Consider the following 25370-nt stretch of genomic DNA (forward strand, 5'->3'; position numbering starts at 1 on the left):
AAATTCTACAAGGAAGGCTCAAGCAGTATGTGGACTGAGAACTCCCAGAAGTGTAAACTGGATTTCGAAGGCACAGCGGTACCACAGACCAAATTGCAAACATGCGCTGGATTATGGAGACTATAGAACATCCTTTGACTGTGTTGACCACAGCAAACTATGGCGAGTTCTTAAAGAAATGGGAGTGCCTGACCACCTCATCTGTCTCCTGAGAAATCTCTATGTGGAACAAGAAGGAGGACGGTATATTGTCTTCCTGCTTATTTAACATAAATGCAGAATTCATCATGCAAAAGGCTGGGCTGGATGAATCCTGTAATAAAAAATTTAAGGTATTTTATCCAAACCAATCCTGCCTCCGCATGATAGAATTGCAAATCTGGCAATGCAAAAACTCATTTCTCCTTTTTATCTGTTAATAACAGGTGTTTAATTCTCGGTTTCTTTCCACTCTATATAAATCTAGATATTTCCCTTTTCCACTCCATAAAACAATTCATTCCTCCTAAAATGGGCATTGTTTGGAATAAAAAAATCATTTGGGGGATGATTCATTACATGAATCCATGTGCTGGTCGCAGCAGGAGGGGGGGGTCTCCCTGGATGCTTCAGCATCCGGCCTCCTCTGGGTCTCCTGGCCCCCTCCTCTCCTCCCTCTGAGCCTGAACTGCTCTCTGCCCCAGACTCTTCCCGCTCACCAAATCCTGTTTCCTCCTCAGCTTGCAACATCTCCCCTTCCGGTCTGCTCCATTTTCTCCTTCTTTCAGCTCATGCAACCACCAGTACCCAGGATCTGAGCCTTCTTCCCTTGTGGGTCCCCCAGACTGGTACCTCCCCACCCTCACTAGCCAGTCCATGACAACAACAGCAGCCACAGCACTGTGGTCCTCTGGTAGGAAAACTCCTGAGAAGCATGATTGAAGCAAAACTTCTGGGACTATGGAAAAATACACTCTTTCCCAAACCCTGGAATAAGCAGGGCTCTGGGGTTGCCCCATGGGGTTCATGAGTGAAGATGACCCCCCCCCAGGAGATTTCCCTGGTACCTGCAGCCCCACATTTCCCCTCTTGAAATTAGGCTGGGGGGGGATCTCCCATTCAATTTCAGTATTTCAAGTTTTCTTCAGAACGTGCAGGAGGCAGCGATGAATTTCTGGTGAAGAAGCAGTGCTTGGAGATCATGCGGTGGGAGAATGACAGAGTTTGGTGCAAAAACCAAAGGTACTTTCATCTAAAGTTATACTCACCATTGTGAGATGCTGCCTTCATTATTTTATTATTATACAGTTTTACATATAAACACCAAAGCTTCACATATACCTCATGCTTGTAGGAATGATTTCCTGCTTAGTTCGTTTCTGTGAAGAAAATAGTGGACTCTGAGAGGAAGACGTCCCACACTCCATACATCTAAATGGGTTCTCCCATGTGAGAGTCCCTAGATGTTCCTTAAATACTCCATTATAAATAAAGCATTTTTGCAATCTATTCATTTAAACTGCTTCTCCTCTTTGAGTTTTTGATGGTTTGCAGGGTTTCAACTCTTAAAGTTCTTCCTGTTCATTAGTCTGTTGATTCTGAACTTCCACTAAGAGTGAACCTCTATCTACTTTCCTGATATTTATATGGTTTGTATTTTATGTGAGTTTGTTGACATAAATCAAGGGTTCCACTCTGACTGAAGCTCCTTCTACAGTCCGTACCTTTAAATGGTTTATCCCGTGTGAGTCTGTTGATGTTGTCTAAGGTGTCCATTAACCCTAAAGCTCTTTCCACACTCCATACATTTATATGGTTTCTCCCCTGTGTGAGTCCGTTGATGATTTCTAAGGTCTCCACTCTGACTGAAGCTCTTTCCACACTCCATGCATTTAAATGGTTTCATCCCTGTGTGAGACCGTTGATGTTTTTTAAGGTTTCCATTATCACTAAATCTCTTTCCACAATCGATACATTTATATGGTTTCTCCCCTGTGTGAATCCGTTCATGATTTCTAAGGTTTCCATTATCACTAAAGCTTTTTCCACACTCCATGCATTTAAATGGTTTCTCCCCTGTATGAGTCCGTTGATGATTTCTAAGGTTTCCACTCTGATTGAAGCTCTTTCCACACTCCATGCATTTAAATGGTTTCTCCCCTGTATGAGTCCGTTGATGTGATCTAAGGCTTCCATTCTGACTGAAAACCTTTCCACACTCCATACATTCATATGGTTTCTCCCCTGTGTGAGTCCGTTCATGTGATCTCAGCTTTCCACTATCACTAAAGCTCTTTTCACACTCCATACATTTAAATGGTTTCTCCCCTGTGTGAGTCCGTTGATGTCTTCTTAGGGTTCCACTATCACTAAAGCTCTTTTCACACTCCATACATTTAAATGGTTTCTCCCCTGTGTGTGTCCGTTGATGTATATTGAGGTGTCCACTATGACTGAAGTTCTTCCCACACTCCCTGCATGTAAAACGTTTTCTCTCTCTGTGAGTCCGCTGGTGTGTTCTAAGTGTTGCATTGAAAGAGAAGCTCTTTTCGCACTCCATACCTTTAATTGGGTTCTGTCCTTTTTGTGTTCGTTGATGTGAACTATGTGTGCTCATTCAGTGAAGCATATTTCACACATTTTAATGGCTATTCCTAATGAAATGAAAGGTGCCCTGTCCCCTGCAATTCTGTCTTCTCCATCCCCTTTTTCAGAGTGGGCAGAAAGGAAATCCTGTTTGGGTTTCAAGAAAGAGAACACAAAAAAGGGCACATCAACCTCCATTAGCACCTTCTCTTATTTCAACATCTCCTACATTCTCCCATGTCCTCCCCATGTTCCCAATTTTTAGGAAATGAAAATGGTATGATGTCAAATGGTAGTAATGCATCAGCAACCTTTCATAACCCTAAATCATTTTTAATAACACAGCATGATCTTGGAATACTGTTGTCCTCTGAGACTGCCTTTCAAATCAAGTGGCTGCCCCCGTTTCCACCTCTAGATCTTCATGAATCACCTGCACAGTCCCACTGACCTCAGGAGATCCATATGGACCATTTTGGGAGACCCAGGTCTACATCTCTTCCATGGACTGTGGTCTCGGTCAGTCAGAGAACTAGTGACAAGGCTTGGTGCTTGGGGTCAGCTGAATGGGTGCTCAGGGACGCTCCTGTTCTTGGAGATGGACCTCTTGTCTACATGCCTCACATTGCATGGAGAGAGCAGGAGAAGCAGAAGGAAAGCAGCTGGCACATGGGAATCCCAGGCGGAAACACCCACCCCAATGGTTCTTTATAATGATGATGTGCTGCCTGATCCTGTGCTTGTCTTCTGACAGAGGACTATCCTAATCTGGCACTGAAAAGCAGGATATTCAAGGCAAGGAGATAACTGTACTTAATAGTAGGTAGCCATATTGGTCTGACACAGTTGAAGTAAAAAAGTAACAAAAATAGTCCAGTAGCACCTTAGGGACCAACTAAGTTTGTTCTAGGTATAAGCTTCTGTGTGCATGCACACTTCTTCATATAGTGATGGGTAGTGGGAGATGGTAGTAGGAGTACCATTCTGAGAAAAACCCCACCCCACCCTCTCACGATATACAAGGGTCTGGTGACATCTGTGTCAGTGTATCTGATTAAGTGTGCAACACGGCTACCAACCTGAATCTAAATGTCATGGGGTGTTCGGGATAAGTAGTTCCTTTGGTGGGGGACATGTCCTGCACCTTCTGGGGTCATTTTCCACCCTTGCTCCCCACCCTGCAGTCAGTTCTCACCTGTGGCTTCCAGCAGCTGTCAGCATGCAACAAGGGTTCAAGCAACGGCTTCAACCGGCCGGCTAAACCAGGTGAGGAAAGCTGATGGGTCTCAAATCCTTGGGAGGCTGGGATATTCTGCTGCACCTGAAGTCAAGCCCTGGTGGATGGAGAGAACAACTGTGAATCCCACAGTCCAGAAGGCAGATTCTGCCCGTGCGGAAGAGGAAAGTGAAGGACAGATGGGGCACGTCCATTTGGAGGCTTGTTATCTAGTCCCAGGGTTACTCCGACATTGAATTATATATAAATTACAGTATTGAAATGCGCCTGCTTACACTTCATATTCTGATATTACTCTACTCTGCTTGTCTGTTTCTTACTTGAGTGCTGTTTTCTTATGCTAAGTCAGGGTTTTACTGTGAGTTACATTTTTGCTATTTTTGGGTCCTGTTATGCATATGTGTCTTCAGTAATAAATTTCTCAGTTGAATTGGGGGGGCCACTAGGTGGCGCATCGGAAGATGGCTGACAATAACATCTCTCCGACCCACACGAGGTAATTTGGAGGCTATGATGGGGGTAATTAGCCTCCTTACCCCCCCAGGATTGGGGGGGGGGCGGCCCTTGCCTGCTGTGCCCTATACCACCACCAAATTTGTGGGGGTGGGGGCACTAGGCACAAAGCCTTCCTGTGGGATTCCGGCTCTCCTGGACGCCGTCCCTGATTAGCGCTGCTGGTTGCAATGATCTTTAAAAGAAACAATTTGGATGAGATTAATTGCACATGCTTCAAGGAAAAAGGGGAGTAAAGACTGCTGACAGAAGAGATCTCTGATAACAAGACAAGAATAAAATATGAGAAGATACGTCAAGATATGGTATGACAAATGGGGGAGGGGGGAGAAAACCTGCCTTCCTTTTTTTCATGTGAGTTAACAAGAATCCCCTCCCCTAATGAGTCAGAAATTAAGGACTTAAGCTGTGGATTTAAGGCTGTGTGGAGATAAACTTTCCATCCAAAGCAATGTTTCAAGATGAAGCTGGAAAGCTAAGAGTTTTGGAATGACGCAGTTAAAAATGCCGTCACCATTTTGGGAGGCATTGTTGGAGCTCTTGGGTCTGGGAGGAGAAAGAGAGAAATAGAGTTGTTTACATATCGTGGATCAACTCCTCGGTGGGACTTAAGAGCGACAAATGCCAAAATTTACGATGGAAAGAGCGATGTTATCTACGAAGGAGATATATGGAAACCACCTGGACTTAGTGGAGGAACGGGAAATCCACACAGGATTATACTTGTTATCGGCTTAAGGAGACCAACAGAAGAGATTGTAAAGGAAAAAGAGAAATTATATGAATAAGATATGATGTGGAAACACCAAGATAAGACTGGATAGAATTATGAACTTTGTTTGGACTGATTGGGACTGATTTGGACATTAACGCAGTAATAAGAAGATGATCTGAATCCCCCTTTGGATCTTGAAGTATGGGTTCCCCCAACAAAATTTAAAAATTTGGCTTTGTAATTTGGAATTTATACGATGTGATTTAATTTGATGTGATTGGCCAGTTAATAAAAATTATTTTAAAAAAATAAAAAAATTTCTCAGTTGAATTAATTTTTTTGCTGCCTCTGAGTGTTTTCTCCTACTCTGCTAACTATACATTGATCATTATGGAGGAGCAAGATGTGCAACCTAAAGCCCTCAACAGCCTCGGCCCTGTGGACCTGAAAGAGCATCTTCACCCCCATCGCTCAGTCCGGACAGGGAGGTCGGCCTCCGAGGGTCTTCTGCTGGTTCCTTTGCTGTTAGAAGTGCAGTTCCAGGGAACCAGGCAGAGGGCCTCCTGCCCCATGGAATGCCCTCCCTTCAGAGGGCAAGGAAGTAGGCAACTATCTGACATTTAGAAGACAGCTGGGTGTCGTTGTGGGTTAAACCATAGAGCCTAGACTTCCTGATCAGAAGGTTGGCGGTTCGAATCCCCGCGATGGGGTGAGCTCCCATTGCTCGGTCCCTGCTCCTGCCAACCTAGCAGTTCGAAAGCACATCAAAGAGCAAGTAGATAAATAGGTACTGCTCCGGCGGGAAGGTAAACAGCGTTTCCGTGTGCTGCTCTGGTTCTTCAGAAGCGGCTTAGTCATGCTGACCACATGACCCGGAAGCTGTACACCGGCTCCCTCAGCCAATAAAGCGAGATGAGCGCCGCAACCCCAGAGTTGGCCACAACTGGACCTAATGGTCAGGGGTCCCTTTACCTTTACCTATATGTACTGTAAGCTGCCCAGAGCAGCTGGGGGAAGATACTAATACTAGAACTTCTACAGTGGAACCTTGGGTTACAGACGCTTCAGGTTACAGAGTCTGCTAACGCAGAAATAATAACTTGGGTTAAGAACTTTGCTTCAGGATGAGAACAGAAATTGCGTGGTGGCAGCAGGAGACCCCATTAGTAAAGTGGTACCACAGATTAAGAACAGTTTCAGGTTAAGAACGGACCTCCAGAAAGAATTCAGTTCTTAACCTGAGGTACCACTGTACTATTATTATTATCGTGTGGATTTTTGTAATTATTTTGAAATTTTTACTGCAATATTAGCTTACGAAATGTTATGGATGGAGAAAATCACAGGGTTGCCATAAACTATAATCCCACCCACAAACTCTCATTCACTTAGTCTGTAAATCTGGGAAGGTCACACACCTCACCTGTGCTAATACTGGCAGTCTTTGGCCTGCACAGGCACACCCGGTGTGTAGAGCCTCCAGCCACAGGCACTGTCTATCATGAAAATGGGTCCTTTGACTGGGAAGATTCATGCAGTCACTGTCATCGGATGCTGATGGGTTTTATCTCAGCTTGTCAGTCACTCTGACATTGGCTACAAAGAGTAAGAGGAACAGAAATGCTTTTGAGGTGCAACTTCTATATCAATCCTGAGAGCCATTCCATGGACTCTGCACCCCCGTTTCTGATGACAGGTGTACATTATCCTCATCCTCAGTGGAAAAGACATTAAAGATGAAAGTCTGAGAGAGAGGAAAAGGTTTCTGGCTGCTTCCTGGGTGGGATTGCGGAAACAAAGAGCTGCTTCTGAGAAGCCCCTCTCCCCTCGTCTCGGGATTTCCTCTCCTCTCCAGGGGACCAGTGGTTGGACTGGGCAGAAGCGCAGGACAGGCGCTTATGGGGTGGGAAGAGGATGGAGATTGCAGGAAATAAGGGGAGGGGGACAGGACCCCCCACTTTCCAGGGATCCCTCTCTGGTCGCCCTGAAAGGGGGGGGGTCGATTCCTGGGCGGGAGGGATAAGCCAAGGCGCCCCCCCCGGAGATTCCCCAAGGAAGCCAGGATGGAGACGTGTCCCCAAAGACTGTTCTTCCCATCTCTCCCCCCCCCCAGTGCTCCCCTTCCTCCCCCCTCCGTCTCTCCCGTGGTTTCCCCTGCACTCCGGCGCGACTGGCCCCTCACCCTGCTCGCCCCATCTCTCCATCCTAGGGCCCCCCCCAGCGGGAGTGGGGGAGGGACTGGGGGGTCTCTAGCCCGGCGCCTCCCGCACCCCTTAACCCTTTCCTGGCCCGCTTCTCCGCGCCCCAGGGAGTCCTCGTGGGTGGGCGCCCCATCTCCGCCCCTTCGCAGCACGCGTGCCGGGATCCAGGCCCCACGGAAGGCACTTGGGGGAACTGGAGGGGTCTTTGGGTCCTTTTCTCCCCTCTCCCCCCCCCCCCGGACCCCTTTACCTCTTTGTCCTCGCTCCCGATTCTCCTTTCCTTTCCTGCAACATCCACGGGGGGGTGTCCTCTGCCTCCTCCCTCCCCTTTCCGAACCCCCCCCCCCAGAGCTACGGGGCAGAGCAGCAATCCGGAGTGGAAGCTCCACTTCCGGGAGAAGGTTGGGAGGGGGCTCACCTCCCTCCACATTCCTGGAGCAGAAGCCGAATTGGAGGAGGAGGAGGAAGGAGTGGGATGTTTGGGGGCGGGATCTGGGCTTGTGGGGGCGGGGTGAGAGGCGGATGTGCCGGGAGGGGAGGGAAAGAATTGGGGGGGGGGGAGGAGAAGGTTCCGGAGATCCAGCTACCAAGTGGGTCCCGTCCCTCCTACAAGGTTTGCATTGCAACATCCTCCCCTCCCCCACCCCACGAGCTTAGATCCCTCCGTGTTTTAGGTCTTGGTGGCTGTTCAAACCAGGAACGGGGGGGGCAGGTAAACGACTCCCCCCAAATCCCAGCTCCCCACCCCAGCCTCTAAGGCCAGGACAATGACCGTGGACACAGGCCCCGTCCATGCACAACAGCCAAGAGGCTCAGAAAAGCAGCCGATACAATTGTAGCCAGAAGCGGATTCCAAAATCTGAGGGCTCCCTCGACAAGAAACAAGGAGACCAGCCAGGAAGAGCAGAGCAAAAGAGCAGCCAGTCGGCTTGGTCTTGATTGAAGACTGTCGCGACGGGACTCCCACCTGCCACCAGGTGGAACAAGATGGAAGCCCCCAACAAAAGAAGACCCCAACTTTTATTAGCTCCGAATCCCCCATGCTACACCCCCAAGACTACATCATGACTACATCATCGACACATCACAAAGAGGAGGGGTTGAGGGAGGAGTTGTGGTGGTAACCTAAGTGTCTTGTCGAGAGCCAGTGGGGTGTAGTGGTTAAGAGTGATAGTCACGTAATCTGGGGAACCGGGTTCCCGTCTCCGCTCCTCCACATGCAGCTGCTGGGTGACCTTGGGGCAGTCACACTTCTCTGAAGTCTCTCAGCCCCACTCACCTCACAGAGTGTTTGTTGTGGTGCAAGAAGGGAAAGGAGACTATTAGCTGAATGAATGCTTCGGTCTCTGCTGCGCTCCTTTTGTTCCGCAGGGACCTGCAGACTCAGTCAGATGAGCTAGGTGGCAGAGCAGCCTCACACCTAGATTTTCCGTAACAATGTCTTATATAGATAATAAATGTTCACAAATGTACCAACCAAGCACATACATAGATATGTGGACCACATGTCTGGAGCAGCTCAGGAAGACCGTCCTGAAACCATTTAGACTCCCAAACTGACCAAATGTTTTCTCTGCAAGGAGGGAGGGGGTGAGGGAACCTTCCCATTGTCTCAGGAATCGGGAATTCACCATCTCAAAGGAATGGCCAGACTACCAGGAAAGGGAATCAGATAAGGCATTATCAGAGAACCTGGCAGACAGGAAAAACAACAACATTCACATTTCTGTTGCAGACCACCTTTTCTGTGATGCAGGTATGATGTTTGTGGGAGGTGGTCTGGGGTTACACCCCTCTGTGATGTATGGAGGGGTGGTCTGGAGCTCCAGGGCAGGGAATTTAAAATGTCTATATAAGGGCAGGCACGCCTTGGTTGAGGGTCCTCCACAGGGGAGCACCCTGTTGCAGCAGATCAATAAAGATCAGGCTTGGCTTTGCTTTGCTTTGCTTCTCAATAGTCTCTGGTTGCCTCTGTTATTTCCTTCTACCGATGGAGAGCCTACAAGGGACTCTGTAATGGGCTCTTGTGTCCCCCATAAGGGAAGAAGGGCAGCTTTATTTACAACAGATGGCACCCCAGATGGGACCTTCGGTTGGCCGGATTCTGGGGGCAAGGAAGGACTGATGATCCAGTGTGCAGCAGGCCATTTGCCAGGAGGAGCCACCAGTCCTCTAGTGACCCCAGGGTCTGGAAAGAAGTGGAGTTCCAGCGGGGCCAACCAGAGGAAGCAACGCTTGATCAGGCCGGCCACAAATTTTTTTATTTTTTAAAATAATCCTTATTGATTTAAATTACACACATATACAAAGAATTTGGAATCTCATACTGCATCTCCCCTTCCGGTCTGCTCCCCTTTCTCCCTCTTTCTGCTCATCCCACCACCAGTTGCTGGGCTCTGAGCCTTCTTCCCTTGTGGGTCCCCCAGCTGGTGCCTCCCCCCACCAGCCAGTCCATGACAACAGCAGCAGCCACAGCACTGTGGTCCTCTGGTAGGAAAACTCCCGAGTAGCATGATTGAACCAAAACTTCTGGGACTATGGAAAAATACACTCTTTCCCAAACCCCGGAATGAGCAGGAGCTCTGGGGTTGCCCCATGGGGTTCATGAGTGAAGATGACCCCCCCCAGGAGATTTCCCTGGTCCCTGCAGCCCCTCCTCCCCCCTCTTGAAATTAGGCTTGGGGGAAATCTCCCATTCAATTTCAGTATTTCAAGTCTTCTTCAGAACGCGCAGGGCAGGAGGCAGCGATGAAGTTCTGGTGAAGAAGCAGTGCTTGGAGATCATGCGGTGGGGGGGGGTGACAGAGTTTGCTGCAAAAACCAAAGGTACTTTCATCTAAAATTATACTCATGATTGTGAGATGTTGCCTTCATTATTTTATTATTATACAGTTTAACATATAAACACCAGAACATCAAATATACCTCATGCTTTTAGGAATGATTTCCTGCTGAATTCATTGCTCAGGGTGGACTCTGAGAGGAAGACGTCCCACACTCCATACATCTAAATGGGTTCTCCCATGTGAGAGTCCCTAGATGTTTCTTAATCACTCCAATATAAATAAAGCACTTTTTGCAGTCTTTTCATTTAAACTGCTTCTCCTGTCCATGAGTCTGTTGATTTTGAACTTCCACTAAGAGTGAACCTCTATCTAATTTCCTGATATTTATATGGGTTGTCTTTTGTGTGAGTTTGTTGACATAAATCAAGGCTTCCACTCTGACTGAAGCTCCTTCTACAATCCATACCTTTAAATGGTTTCTCCCCTGTGTGTCTGCTGATGTTTTCTCAGATTTCCACTCTGAGTGAAGCATTTAGTATTTACTCCATACTTTTAAATGGTTTCTTCCGTGTGAGTCCGTTGATGAGTTCTAAGTTTTCCATTATCACTAAAGCTCTTTCCGCACTCCATACATTTAAATTGTTTCTTACCGATGTGAGCATGTTGATGTCTTCTAAGGTTTCCACTATAACTGAAGCTCTTTCCACACTCCATACATTTAAAAGGTTTCATCCCTGTGTGAGTCTGTTGATGTATGCTAAGGCTTCCACTATCACTAAAGCGCTTTCCACACTCCATACATTTAAATGGTTTCTCCTCTGTGTGAATCCATTGATGTCTTCTAAGACTTCCACTGTGACTGAAGCGCTTTCCACACTCCATACATTTAAATGGTTTCTCCCCTGTGTGAGTCTGTTGATGTCTGCTAAGGCTTCCACTATCACTAAAGCTCTTTTCACACTCCATACATTGAAATGGTTTCTCCCCTGTGTGAGTACGTTGATGTCTTCTCAGGTGCCAACTCTGACTGTAGACGTTTCCACACTTTATACATTTAAATGGTTTCTCCTCTGTGTGAGTCCATTGATGTCTTCTAAGTCTTCCATTATCACTAAAGCTCTTTCCACACTCAATACATTTATAAAGTTTCTCCCCTGTGTGTTCCCGTTGATGTCTTCCAAGGTTTCCACTATTACTAAATTCCTTTCCACACTCCATACATTCATATGGTTTCCCCCCTGTGTGAGTCCGTTTGTGCAATTTAAGGTTTCCACTCTGACTGAAGTTCTTCCCATACTCTCTGTGTGAGTTTTCTCTCTGTGTGAGTCCACTGGTGTCTTCTAAGTTTTGCATTGAAACACAAGCTCTTTCCGCACTCAATACCTTTAAATGGGTTCTTTCCTTTTTCTGTTCATTGATGTGAACTATGTGTGCTCATTCAGTGAAGCATATTCCACATTTCACACATTTTAATGGCTATTCCTAATGAAATGAAAGGTGCCCTGTCCCCTGCAATTCTGTCTTCTCCATCACCTTTTTCAGAGTGGGCAGAAAGGAAATCCTGTTTGGGTTTCAGGAAAGAGAACACAGAAAAAAGGGCCCATCAACCGCCATTAGCACCTTCTCCTATTTAAACATCTCCTACATTCTCCCATGTCCTAGCCAGGTTCCCAATTTTTAGGAAATGAAAATGGTAAGGTGTCAAATGGTAGTAATGCATCAGCAACCTTTCATAATCCTCAATCATCTTTAATAACACAGCATGATCTTGGAATACTGTTGTCCTCTGAGACTGCCTTTCAAATCAAGTGGCTGCCCCCGTTTCCACCTCTAGATCTTCATGAATCACCTGCACAGTCCCACTGACCTCAGGAGGTCCATATGGACCATTTTGGGAGACCCAGGTCTATGTCTTTTCTGGGGACTGTGGTCTGGGTCAGTCAGAGAACTAGTGACAAGGCTTGGTGCTTGGGGTCAGCTGAATGGGTGCTCAGGGAAGCTCCTGTTCTGGGAGATGGACCTCCATCTACATGCCTCACATTGCATAGAGAGAGCAGGAGAAGCAATAGGAAAGCAGATGGCACATGGGAATCCCAGGCAGAAACACCCACCCCACTGGTTCTTTATAATGATGATGTGCTGCCTGATCCTGTGCTTGTCTTCTGACAGAGGACTATCCTAATCTGGCACTGAAAGGCAGGATATTCAAGGCAAGGAGATAACTGTTCTTCATGGTAGGTAGCCATTTTGGTCTGACACAGTTGAAGTAAAAAATTAACAAAAATAGTCCAGTAGCACCTTAGGGTCCTGGGAGAAAAGCAATGAGAAACCTAGACAGCATCTTAAAAAGCAGAGACCTCACCTTGCCAACAAAGGTCCATATAGTTAAAGCCATGGTTTTCCCAGTAGTGATGTATGGAAGTGAGAGCTGGACCATAAAGAAGGCTGATCGCCGAAGAATGGATGCTTTTGAATTCTGGTGCTGGAGGAGACTCTTGAGAGTCCCATGGACTGCAAGAAGATCAAACCTCTCCATTCTGAAGGAAATCAGCCCTGAGTGCTCACTGGAAGGACAGATCCTGAAGCTGAGGCTCCAAAACTTTGGCCACCTCATGAGAAGAGAAGACTCCCTGGAAAAGACCCTGATGTTGGGAAAGATGGAGAGCACAAGGAGAAGGGGATGACAGAGGACGAGATGGTGGGACAGTGTTCTCGAAGCTGCCAGCATGAGTTTGACCAAACTGCGGGAGGCAGTAGAAGACAGGAGGGCCTGGTGTGCTCTGGTCCAGGGGGTCATGAAGAGTCGTACACAACTAAATGAATAAACAACAACAACAGCAACAGCACTTAGGGATCAAGTGCGTGCACACTTCATGTGCTTGCACACTTCTTCATATAGTGAAGGGTAGTGGGAGATGGTAGTAGGAGTACCCTTCTGAGAAAAACCCCACCCCACCCTCCCACGACATACAAGGGTCTGGTGACATCTGTTTCAGTGTATCTGAAGAAGTGTGCATGCACACAAAAGCTTATACCTAGAACAAAATTAGCTGGTCTCTAAGGTGCTACTGGACTATTTTTTAATTTTTTATTTCAAGTGCGTCAGACCAATACGGCTACCTACCTGAATCTAGATGTCATGGGGTGTTGGGGAGCAGTAGGTCCTTTGGTGGGGGACATGTCCTGCACCTTCTGGGGTCATTTTTCCACCCTTGGTCCCCACCCCACACTCAGGTCTCACCTGTGGCTTCCAGAAGCTGTCAGCATGCAACAGGGGTTCAAGCAATGGCTTCAACAGGCCGGCTAAACCAGGTGAGGAAAGTTGATGGGTCTCAAATCCTTGGGGGGCTGGGGAATTCTGCTGCACATGAAGTCAAGCCCTGGTGAATGCAGAGGAGGAGAACAACCGTGAATCCCACAGTCCAGAAGGCAGATTCTGCCTGTGCGGAAGAGGGAAGTGAAGGGCAGATGGGGCACGTCCACCTGGAGGCTTTTTATCTAGTCCCAGGGTTACTCTGACATTGAATTATATATAAATTACAGTATTGAAATGCACCTGCTCCCACTTCATATTTTGATATTACTCTACTCTGCTTGTCTGTTTCTTACTTGAGTGCTGTTTTGGAATGCTAAGTCAGAGTTACATATTTGCTATTTTTGGATCCTGTTATGCTTATCAGTCTTCGGCTGCACAAAGAGGGAGAACTGCGCAGCGCCCCTTCAGCGAGGCGCCTGTCCTAGCTTCTGCCTTAGCCTCTTCATCCTGCTGCCCTTGGCGCTGTTATCCCAGAAGCCAGAACAGCCACACAGTATCCCAGAAGCCAGATTCCTCTTGCTGTTCTGGCTTCTGGATTTCAAAAATCTTTTTTTCTTGGAATCCTCCCCCCAAAACTAGGTGTGTCTTATAGAGCGAAAAATACGGTAGGTACCGCTCCGGCGGGAAGGTAAACGGCGTTTCCGTGTGCTGCTCTGGTTTGCCAGAAGCGGCTTAGTCATGCTGGCCACATGACCCGGAAGCTGTACGCAAGCTCCCTCAGCCAATAAAGCGAGATGAGTGCTGCAACCCCAGAGTTGGCCACGACTGGACCTAATGGTCAGGGGTCCCTTTACCTTTAACTATATGTACTGGAAGCTGCCCAGAGTGGCTGGGGGAAAATACTAATACTATAACGTCTAGAGTGGTACCTCGGGTTACAGGAGCTTCAGGTTACAGACTCTGCTAACCGAGAAATAGTACCTTTAGTGAAGAACTTTGCTTCAGGATGAGGGCAGAAATTGTGCTCCAGCGGCGTGGTGGCCCCATTAGCTAAAGTGGTGCTTCAGGTTAAGAACAGTTTCAGATTAAGAACGGACCTGCAGAACAAATTGAGTTCTGAACCCGAAGGACCACTGTACTATTATTATTATCTTGTGATTTTTTGTAGTTATTTTGGAATTTTTACTGCAATATTAGCTTACGAAATGTTATGGGCAGAGAAAATCACAGGGTTGCCGTAAATTATAATCCCACCCACAAATTCTCGTTCACATAGAGTCTGTAAATTTGGGAATGACACACACCTCACCTGTGCTAATACTGGCAGTCTTTGGCCTGCACAGGCACACCCGGTGTGTAGAGCCTCCAGCCCCAGGCACTGTCTATCATGAAAATGGGTCCTTTGACTGGGAAGATTCATGCAGTCACTGTCATGGGATGATGATTGGTTGTATCTCAGCTTGTCAGTCACTCTGACATTTCCTACAAAGAATAAGAGGAACAGAAATGCTTTTGAGCCATTCCATGGACTCTGCACCCCTGTTTCTGATGACAGGTGTACATTATCCTCATCCTCAGTGGAAAAGACATTAAAGATGGAAGCCTGAGAGAGAGGAAAAGGTTTCTGGATGCTTCCTGGGTGGGATTGCGGAAACCAAGAGCCGCTTCTGAGAAGGCCCCTCCTCTCCCCTCTTCCTCTGGGGATTTCCTCTCCTCCCCAGGGGACCAATGGTTGGACTGGGCAGAAGTGCTGCGTCCGGACAGGGCAGGGACTTATGGGGTGGGAAGAGGATGGAGATTGCAGGAAAGAAGGGTGAGGGGACAGGACCCCCCACTTTCCAGGGATCCCTCTCTGGTCGCCTTGAAGGGGGGGGGCATTCCTGAGCTTGAGGGAGAAGCCAAGGCGGCCCCTTCGATGATTGCCCAAGGAAGCCATGATTGAGACGCCCCCCCAAAAAACTGGTCTTCCTATCTCCCCCCCACAGTGCTCCTCTTCCCTTCCCCCTCCCTCTCTCCCGCAGTTTCCCCTGCACTCTAGCGCGACTGACACCTCGCCCTGCGCGCCCCATCTCTCCATCCTAGCCCCCCCCCCGAACAGGAGGAAGGGAGGGACTGGTGGGGTCTCTATCCAGGCGTCTCTCGCGCCCCTTAACCCTTTCATGGGACGCGCGCAGCCTGGGAAACGGGGCGAGGGGTCCGCCCTGCGAGGAAAGCTCCCTTCGCAGCACGCGTGCCGGGATCCAGACCCCACGAAAGGCGATTTGGGGAGCTGGCGAGGTCTCTGGGTCCTCGTCTCCTCCCGCCTCCTCCCCCCGCCCTTGCCCCCCATCCATGAGTCTCCCCTGCACCCAGAGCCCCCTTGGCTCACCCCTCGCCAGGCGCAACCCATCTCTCCGTCCCTATTGCCCCCCCCCCAACGGGAGCAGGGGAGGGGACAAGGGGGTCTCTATCCTGGCTTCTCTCCGCGCCCCAGGGATATCTGCGCGGGGGAAACGGAGCCAGGGAGTCCTCGTGGGTGGGCGCCCCATCTCCGCCCCTTCGCAGCACGCGTGCCGGGATCCAGGCCCCACGAAAGGCGCTTGGGGGAGCTGGAGGGGTCTCTGGGTCCTCTTCTCCCATATCCCCCCCCCCCCGCGAGCCCTTTACCTCTTTCTCCTAGCTCCCGATTCTTCTTTCCTGCAACATCCACGGGGGGGGGGGTCCCCTGCCTCCTCCCTCCCCTTTCCGAAAGCGCCCCCCCGAGCTACGGGGCAGAGCAGCAATCCGGAGTGGAAGCTCCACTTCCGGGAGAAGCAGGCAGGGTGGGATGGGCTCACCCCCCCCCCATTCCTGTAACAGAAGCCGGATTGGAGGAGGAGGAGGAAGGGGTGGGATGTTTGGGGGCGGGATCTGGGGTTGTGGGGGCGGGGTGAGAGGAGGATGTGCCCGGGAGGGGAGGGAAAGAATTGAGGGGGGGAGAGGAAGGTTTTCCCCCTCCCCTCTTCCTTCTGGATCAGGAGAGCGGGGGAGGGGCTGATCCCGGAGATCCAGCTGCAAAGTGGGTCCCGTCCCTCCTACAAAGTTTGCATTGCAAAATGTTCCCCTCCCCCACCCCACGAGCTTAGATCCCTCCGTGTTTGTTTGTTTTATATGAAATTTTTATTGGTTTTTCAACATTTATAAAAACACATACAATACAATACAATACACAATACAAACAAAAAGACACATAAACACACAAGTATAATTTCAAATCTTTTCTTTTCATAAACCTTACTTCACCGACTTCCCCGTACCTCCCCTTTCTGCATCCCTATTTCCAAATTCATTTCAGCAAATCCTCCCCCTTACATTAATCTAATTTTCCCTTGTTCTTTTCTTTTACTTGATCTTTTACGGCTGTAATCCCCCTCCGTGTTTTAGGTATTGGTGCTGTTCAAAGCAGGAACGGGGGGGCAGCTAAACGACTCCCCCCAAATCCCAGCTCCCCACCCCAGCCTCTGACTAAGGCCAGGACAAGGACCGTGGACACAGGCCCCGTCCATGCACAACAGCCAAGAGGCTCAGAAAAGCAGCCGATACAATTGTAGCCAGAAGCGGATTCCAAAATCTGAGGGATCCCTTGGACCAGAAACAAGGAGACCAGCCAGGAAGAGCAGAGCAAAAGAGCAGCCAGTCGGCTTGGTCTTGATTGAAGACTGTCGCCACAGGACTCCCACCTGCCACCAGGTGGAACAAGATGGAAGCCCCCAACAAAAGAAGACCCCAACTTTTATTAGCTGCTAATCCCCCATGCTACACCCCCAAGACTACATCATGACTACATCATTGACACATCACACAGAGGAGGGGTTCAGGGAGAAGAAGAAGGAGTTTGGATTTGATATCCCGCTTGATCACTACCCAAAGGAGTCTCAAAGTGGCTCACATTCTCCTTTCCCTTCCTCTACCCCAAACAAACACTCTGTGAGGTGAGTGGGGCTGAGAGACCTCAGAGAAGTGTGACTTCTCTGAAGGAGGAGGAGTTGTGGTGGTAACCTGAGGGTCTTCGCACCTGTCTGGTTCCTCCTTTCCCCTCCCCATGATTACATTCCTGAGGACAAAGGGGAGTTCACTGTTTCCTGCCCCCAGAGGGAAGGGCTGGTCACTGTCCTGTGTTTCAGTCCCTACTGAATCCACTTCCATATCCGGTTCCTTTGTGTGTGTGATGCTCTTCTGTCTAGGGCCATCAAGGTTGGCATGCCAACTGGGTAGGGCTCACTGCGGACGTGTTGGCTGCCTTGTGTCAAGTCTCCCCCCTTTGATAGTCCTTCCCTCCGGGTGCAAAATAAAAGTCGAACGGTGCAGATCTGATGTACGGCTGATTTTATATGAATTTATAACAGAAGCATTGCATATGTCGTGTGTGAGTGTGAGTGTGTGTGTGTCGTGTTTGTACAAACTGAGTGATTGGGGGGGGGGTTCCTGCCACACATGAATCCCAATCCCAAAGAATGCACCAATTACCACACAATTGCGCTCATTTCACATGCTAGCAAGGTTATGCTTAAAATTCTACAAGGAAGGCTCAAGCAGTATGTGGACTGAGAACTCCCAGAAGTGTAAACTGGATTTCGAAGGCACAGAGGTACCACAGACCAAATTGCAAACATGCGCTGGATGTTTATGGAGACTACAGAACATCCTTTGACTATGTTGACCACAGCAAACTATGGCGAGTTCTTAAAGAAATGGGAGTGCCTGACCACCTCATCTGTCTCCTGAGAAATCTCTATGTGGAACAAGAAGGAGGACGGTATATTGTCTTCCTGCTTATTTAACATAAATGCAGAATTCATCATGCGAAAGGCTGGGCTGGATGAATCCTGTAATAAAAAAATTAAGGTCTTTTATCCAAACCAATCCTGCCTCCGCATGATAGAATTGCAAATCTGGCAATGCAAAAACTGATTTTTCCTTTTTATCTGTTAATAACAGGTGTTTAATTCTCGGTTTCTTTCCACTCTATATAAATCTAGATATTTCCCTTTTCCACTCCATAAAACAATTCATTCCTCCTAAAATGGGCATTGTTTGGAATAAAAAAATCATTTTGGGGATGATTCATTACATGAATCCATGTGCTGGTCGCAGCAGGAGGGGGGGTCTCCCTGGATGCTTCAGCAGCCGGCCTCCTCTGGGTCTCCTGACCCCTTCCTCTCCTCCCTCTGAGCCTGAACTGCTCTCTGCCCCAGCCTCTTCCTGCTCAGCAAACCCTGTTTCCTCCTCAGCTTGCAACAACTCCCCTCCCATTCTGTTCCCTTTTCTCCCTCTTTCTGCTCATCCCACCACAAGTCCCCAGGATCTGAGCCTTCTTCCCTTGTTGGTCCCCCAGCTGGTACCTCCCCACCCTCACCAGCCAGTCCATGACAACAACAGCAGCCACAACACTGTGGTCCTCTGGTAGGAAAACTCCTGAGAAGCATGATTGAAGCAAAACTTCTGGGACCATCTTCCTCAAACCCCAGAATGAGCAGGAGCTCTGGGGTTGCCCCATGGGGTTCATGAGTGAAGGTGGGGCCCCCAGGAGACTTTCCTGGTACCTGAAGCCCCTCCTCCCCACTCTTGAAATTAGGCTTGGGGGGAAATCTCCCATTCAATTTCAGTATTTCAAGTTTTCTTCAGAACGCACAGGGCAGGAGGCAGCGATGAAGTTCTGGAGAAGAAGCAGTGCTTGGAGATCATGTAGTGGTGGGGGGGGGGAGTAACAGAGTTTGGTGCAAAAACCAAAAGTACTTTCATCTAAAATTATACTCACCATTGTGAGATGTTGCCTTCATTATTTTATTATTATACAGTTTTACATATAAACACCAAAGCTTCACATATACCTCATGCTTGTAGGAATGATTTCCTGCTTAGTTCATTTCTGTGAAGAAAATAGTGGACTCTGAGAGGAAGACGTCCCACACTCCATACATCTAAATGGGTTCTCCCATGTGAGAGTCCCTAGATGTTCCTTAAATACTCCATTATAAATAAAGCATTTTTGCAATCTATTCATTTAAACTGCTTCTCCTCTTTGAGTTTTTGATGGTTTGCAGGGTTTCAACTCTTAAAGTTCTTCCTGTCCATGAGTCTGTTGATTTTGAACTTCCACAAAGAGTGAAACTCTATCTACTTTCCTGATATTTATATGGTTTGTATTTTATGTGAGTTTGTTGACATAAATCAAGGGTTCAACTCTGACTGAAGCTCCTTCCACAGTCCATACCTTTAAATGGTTTGTCCCGTGTGAGTCTGTTGATGTTGTCTAAGGTGTCCATTAACCCTAAAGCTCTTTCCACACTCCATACATTTATATGGTTTCTCCCCTGTGTGAGTCCGTTGATGATTTCTAAGGTCTCCACTCTGACTGAAGCTCTTTCCACACTCCATGCATTTAAATGGTTTCATCCCTGTGTGAGACCGTTGATGTTTTTTAAGGTTTCCATTATCACTAAATCTCTTTCCACAATCGATACATTTATATGGTTTCTCCCCTGTGTGAATCCGTTCATGATTTCTAAGGTTTCCATTATCACTAAAGCTTTTTCCACACTCCATGCATTTAAATGGTTTCTCCCCTGTATGAGTCCGTTGATGATTTCTAAGGTTTCCACTCTGATTGAAGCTCTTTCCACACTCCATGCATTTAAATGGTTTCTCCCCTGTATGAGTCCTTTGATGTGATCTAAGGCTTCCATTCTGACTGAAAACCTTTCCACACTCCATACATTCATATGGTTTCTCCCCTGTGTGAGTCCGTTCATGTGATCTCAGCTTTCCACTATCACTAAAGCTCTTTTCACACTCCATACATTTAAATGGTTTCTCCCCTGTGTGAGTCCGTTGATGTCTTCTTAGGGTTCCACTATCACTAAAGCTCTTTTCACACTCCATACATTTAAATGGTTTCTCCCCTGTGTGTGTCCGTTGATGTATATTGAGGTGTCCACTATGACTGAAGTTCTTCCCACACTCCCTGCACGTAAAACGTTTTCTCTCTCTGTGAGTCCGCTGGTGTGTTCTAAGTGTTGCATTGAAAGAGAAGCTCTTTTCGCACTCCATACCTTTAATTGGGTTCTGTCCTTTTTGTGTTCGTTGATGTGAACTATGTGTGCTCATTCAGTGAAGCATGTTTCACACATTTTAATGGCTATTCCTAATGAAATGAAAGGTGCCCTGTCCCCTGCAATTCTGTCTTCTCCATCCCCTTTTTCAGAGTGGGCAGAAAGGAAATCCTGTTTGGGTTTCAAGAAAGAGAACAAAGGGAAAGAGAACATATCAACCGCCATTAGCACCTTCTCTTATTGCAACATCTCCTACATTCTCCCATGTCCTACCCATGTTCCCAATTTTTTAGAAATGAAAATGGTAAGGTGTCAAATTGTAGTAATGCATCAGCAACCTTTCATAACCCTAAATCATCTTTAATAACATAGCATGATCTTGGAATACCGTTGTCCTCTGAGAATGCCTTTCAAATCAAGTGGTTGCCCCTGTTTCCACATCTAGATCTTCATGAATCACCTGCACAGTCCCACTGACCTCAGGAGATCCATATGGACCATTTTGGGAGACCCAGGTCTACATCTCTTCCATGGACTGTGGTCTGGGTCAATCAGAGAACTAGTGACAACGCTTGGTGCTTGGGGTCAGCTGAATGGGTGCTCAGGGACGCTCCTATTCTTGGAGATGGACCTCTGTCTACATGCCTCACATTGCATGGAGAGAGCAGGAGAAGCAGAAGGAAAGCAGCTGGCACATGGGAATCCCAGGCGAAAACACCCACCCCAATGGTTCTTTATAATGATGATGTGCTGCCTGATCCTGTGCTTGTCTTCTGACAGAGGACTATCCTAATCTGGCACTGAAAGGCAGGATATTCAAGGCAAGGAGATAACTGTACTTAAGAGTAGGTAGCCATATTGGTCTGACACAGTTGAAGTAAAAAAGTAACAAAAATAGTCCAGTAGCACCTTAGGGACCAACTAAGTTTGTTCTAGGTATAAGCTTTCGTGTGCATGCACACTTCTTCATATAGTGATGGGTAGTGGGAGATCGTAGTAGGAGTACACTTCTGAGAAAAAACCCACCACACACTCCCACGATATACAAGGGTCTGGTGACATCTGTGTCAGTGTATCTGATTAAGTGTGCAACACGGCTACCTACCTGAATCTAAATGTCATGGGGTGTTCGGGATAAGTAGTTCCTTTGGTGGGGGAGATGTCCTGCAGCTTCTGGGGTCATTTTCCACCCTTGGTCCCCACCCTGCAGTCAGTTCTCACCTGTGGCTTCCAGAAGCTGTCAGCATGCAACAGGGGTTCAAGCAACAGCTTCAACCGGCCGGCTAAACCAGGTGAGGATAGCTGATGGGTCTCAAATCCTTGGGGGGCTGGGGAATTCTGCTGCACCTGAAGTCAAGCCCTGGTGGATGGAGAGAACAACTGTGAATCCCACAGTCCAGAAGGCAGATTCTGCCCATGCGGAAGAGGAAAGTGAAGGACAGATGGGGCACGTCCAGCTGGAGGCTTGTTATCTAGTCCCAGGGTTACTCTGACATTGAATTATATATAAATTACAGTATTGAAATGTGCCTGCTTACACTTCATATTCTGATATTACTCTACTCTGCTTGTCTGTTTCTTACTTGAGTGCTGTTTTCTTATGCTAAGTCAGGGTTTTACTGTGAGTTACATTTTTGCTATTTTTGGGTCCTGTTATGCATATGTGTCTTCAGTAATAAATTTCTCAGTTGAATTGGGGGGGCCACTAGGTGGCGCATCGGAAGATGGCTGACAATAACATCTCCCCGACCCACACGAGGTAATTTGGAGGCTATGATGGGGGTAATTAGCCTCCTTACCCCCCCCCAGGATTGTGGGGGGGGGGGCGGCCCTTGCCTGCTGTGCCGTATACCACCCCCGAATTTGTGGGGGTGGGGGCACTAGGCACAAAGCCTTCCTGTGGGATTCCGGCTCTCCTGGACGCCGTCCCTGATTCGCGCTGCTGGTTGCAATGATCTTTAAAAGAAACAATTTGGATGAGATTAATTGCACATGCTTCAAGGAAAAAGGGGAGTAAAGACTGCTGACAGAAGAGATCTCTGATAACAAGACAAGAATAAAATATGAGAAGATACGTCAAGATATGGTATGACAAATGGGGGAGGGGGGAGAAAACCTGCCTTCCTTTTTTTCATGTGAGTTAACAAGAATCCCCTCCCCTAATGAATCAGAAATTAAGGACTTTTTTTTCATGTGAGTTAACAAGAATCCCCTCCCCTAATGAATCAGAAATTAAGGACTTAAGCTGTGGATTTAAGGCTGTGTGGAGATAAACTTTCGATCCAAAGCGATGTTTCAAGATGAAGCTGGAAAGCTAAGAGTTTTGGAATGACGCAGTTAAAAATGCCGTCGCCATTTTGGGAGGCATTGTTGGAGCTCTTGGGTCTGGGAGGAGAAAGAGAGAAATAGAGTTGTTTACATATCGTGGATCAACTCCTCGGTGGGACTTAAGAGCGACAAATGCCAAAATTTACGATGGAAAGAGCGATGTTATCTACGAAGGAGATATATGGAAACCACCTGGACTTAGTGGAGGAACGGGAAATCCACACAGGATTATTATACTTGCTATCGGCTTAAGGAGACCAACAGAAGAGATCGTAAAGGAAAAAGAGAAATTATATGAATAAGATATGATGTGGAAACACCAAGATAAGATTGGATAGAATTATGAACTTTGTTTGGACTGATTGGGACTGATTTGGACATTAACGCAGTAATAAGAAGATGATCTGAATCCCCCTTTGGATCTTGAAGTATGGGTTCCCCCAACAAAATTTAAAAATTTGGCTTTGTAATTTGGAATTTATATGATGTGATTTAATTTGATGTGATTGGCCAGTTAATAAAAATTATTTTTAAAAAAATCTCAGTTGAATTAATTTTTTTGCTGCCTCTGAGTGTTTTCTCCTACTCTGTTAACTATACATTGATCATTATGGAGGAGCAAGATGTGCAACCTAAAGCCCTCAACAGCCTCGGCCCTGTGGACCCGTCCATCACTCAGTCCGGACAGGGAGGTCTGCCTCCGAGGGTCTTCTGCTGGTTCCTTTGCTGTTAGAAGTGCAGTTCCAGGGAACCAGGCAGACGGCCTCCTGCCCCATGGAATGCCCTCCCTTCAGAGGGCAAGGAAGTAGGCAACTATCTGACATTTAGAAGACAGCTGGGTGTCGTTGTGGGTTAAACCATAGAGCCTAGACTTCCTGATCAGAAGGTTGGCGGTTCGAATCCCCGCGATGGGGTGAGCTCCCATTGCTCGGTCCCTGCTCCTGCCAACCTAGCAGTTCGAAAGCACATCAAAGAGCAAGTAGATAAATAGGTACTGCTCCGGCGGGAAGGTAAACAGCGTTTCCGTGCGCTGCTCTGGTTCTCCAGAAGCGGCTTAGTCATGCTGGCCACATGACCCGGAAGCTGTACACCGGCTCCCTCAGCCAATAAAGCGAGATGAGCGCCGCAACCCCAGAGTTGGCCACAACTGGACCTAATGGTCAGGGGTCCCTTTACCTTTACCTATATGTACTGTAAGCTGCCCAGAGCAGCTGGGGGAAGATACTAATACTAGAACTTCTACAGTGGAACCTTGGGTTACAGACGCTTCAGGTTACAGAGTCTGCTAACCCAGAAATAATAACTTGGGTTAAGAACTTTGCTTCAGGATGAGAACAGAAATTGCGTGGTGGCAGCAGGAGACCCCATTAGTAAAGTGGTACCACAGATTAAGAACAGTTTCAGGTTAAGAACGGACCTCCAGAAAGAATTCAGTTCTTAACCTGAGGTACCACTGTACTATTATTATTATCGTGTGGATTTTTGTAATTATTTTGAAATTTTTACTGCAATATTAGCTTACGAAATGTTATGGATGGAGAAAATCACAGGGTTGCCATAAACTATAATCCCACCCACAAACTCTCATTCACTTAGTCTGTAAATCTGGGAAGGTCACACACCTCACCTGTGCTAATACTGGCAGTCTTTGGCCTGCACAGGCACACCCGGTGTGTAGAGCCTCCAGCCACAGGCACTGTCTATCATGAAAATGGGTCCTTTGACTGGGAAGATTCATGCAGTCACTGTCATCGGATGCTGATGGGTTTTATCTCAGCTTGTCAGTCACTCTGACATTGGCTACAAAGAGTAAGAGGAACAGAAATGCTTTTGAGGTGCAACTTCTATATCAATCCTGAGAGCCATTCCATGGACTCTGCACCCCTGTTTCTGATGACAGGTGTACATTATCCTCATCCTCAGTGGAAAAGACATTAAAGATGAAAGTCTGAGAGAGAGGAAAAGGTTTCTGGCTGCTTCCTGGGTGGGATTGCGGAAACAAAGAGCCGCTTCTGAGAAGCCCCTCTCCCCTCGTCTCGGGATTTCCTCTCCTCTCCAGGGGACCAGTGCTTGGACTGGGCAGAAGCGCAGGACAGGGGCTTATGGGGTGGGAAGAGGATGGAGATTGCAGGAAATAAGGGGAGGGGAACAGGACCCCCCACTTTCCAGGGATCCCTCTCTGGTCGCCCTGAAAGGGGGGGGGTCGATTCCTGGGCGGGAGGGATAAGCCAAGGCGCCCCCCCGGAGATTCCCCAAGGAAGCCAGGATGGAGACGTGTCCCCAAAGACTGTTCTTCCCATCTCCCCCCCCCAGTGCTCCCCTTCCTCCCCCCTCCGTCTCTCCCGTGGTTTCCCCTGCACTCCGGCGCGACTGGCCCCTCACCCTGCTCGCCCCATCTCTCCATCCTAGGGCCCCCCCCAGCGGGAGTGGGGGAGGGACTGGGGGGTCTCTAGCCCGGCGCCTCCCGCACCCCTTAACCCTTTCCTGGCCCGCTTCTCCGCGCCCCAGGGAGTCCTCGTGGGTGGGTGCTCCATCTCCGCCCCTTCGCAGCACGCGTGCCGGGATCCAGGCCCCACGGAAGGCACTTGGGGGAACTGGAGGGGTCTTTGGGTCCTTTTCTCCCCTCTCCCCCCCCCGGACCCCTTTACCTCTTTCTCCTCGCTCCCGATTCTCCTTTCCTTTCCTGCAACATCGACGGG

General features: G+C 48.0%; 4 protein-coding genes across 9 annotated transcripts in view; 1 reads left to right on the forward strand and 3 right to left on the reverse strand.

The window, feature by feature from the left end:
- LOC308595607 (uncharacterized protein) overlaps positions 1–25370 on the reverse strand; it is a 191814-nt gene that overhangs the window by 50524 nt on the left and 115920 nt on the right. The gene's annotated exons all lie outside the window — the stretch shown is intronic.
- LOC308595630 (uncharacterized protein) overlaps positions 1–25370 on the reverse strand; it is a 70444-nt gene that overhangs the window by 32624 nt on the left and 12450 nt on the right. For 5 of the 6 annotated variants that reach the window (XR_014012092.1, XM_081210138.1, XM_081210142.1 and 2 more), the window contains exons 1-2: positions 7482–7626; positions 6454–6626 (exon numbers count right to left, since the gene is read on the reverse strand). The gene's annotated coding sequence lies outside the window, so the exon portion shown is untranslated. Of the gene's footprint in view, positions 1–6453; positions 6627–7481; positions 7627–25370 lie in introns of those variants that run through there. The other variant, XM_081210137.1, reaches the window with a different exon arrangement.
- The window catches only part of LOC308595745 (zinc finger protein 202-like), a gene marked incomplete at its 3' end in the record, with an annotated part of 92308 nt that overhangs the window by 20885 nt on the left and 46053 nt on the right, over positions 1–25370 (forward strand). The window lies entirely within an intron of this gene.
- Positions 10086–13397, reverse strand: LOC308595793 (uncharacterized protein). Its single transcript, XM_081210511.1, has 2 exons — positions 13259–13397; positions 10086–11578 (listed from the first exon to the last, which is right to left on the reverse strand). Exon 2 carries the CDS (start codon positions 11368–11370, stop codon positions 10570–10572), a length of 801 nt encoding a protein of 266 aa, XP_081066637.1. The 5' UTR covers positions 11371–11578; positions 13259–13397; the 3' UTR covers positions 10086–10569.

This window comes from Podarcis bocagei (assembly GCF_964188305.1).
Source record: "Podarcis bocagei genome assembly, chromosome: 10".
Lineage (NCBI taxonomy): Eukaryota > Metazoa > Chordata > Lepidosauria > Squamata > Lacertidae > Podarcis > Podarcis bocagei.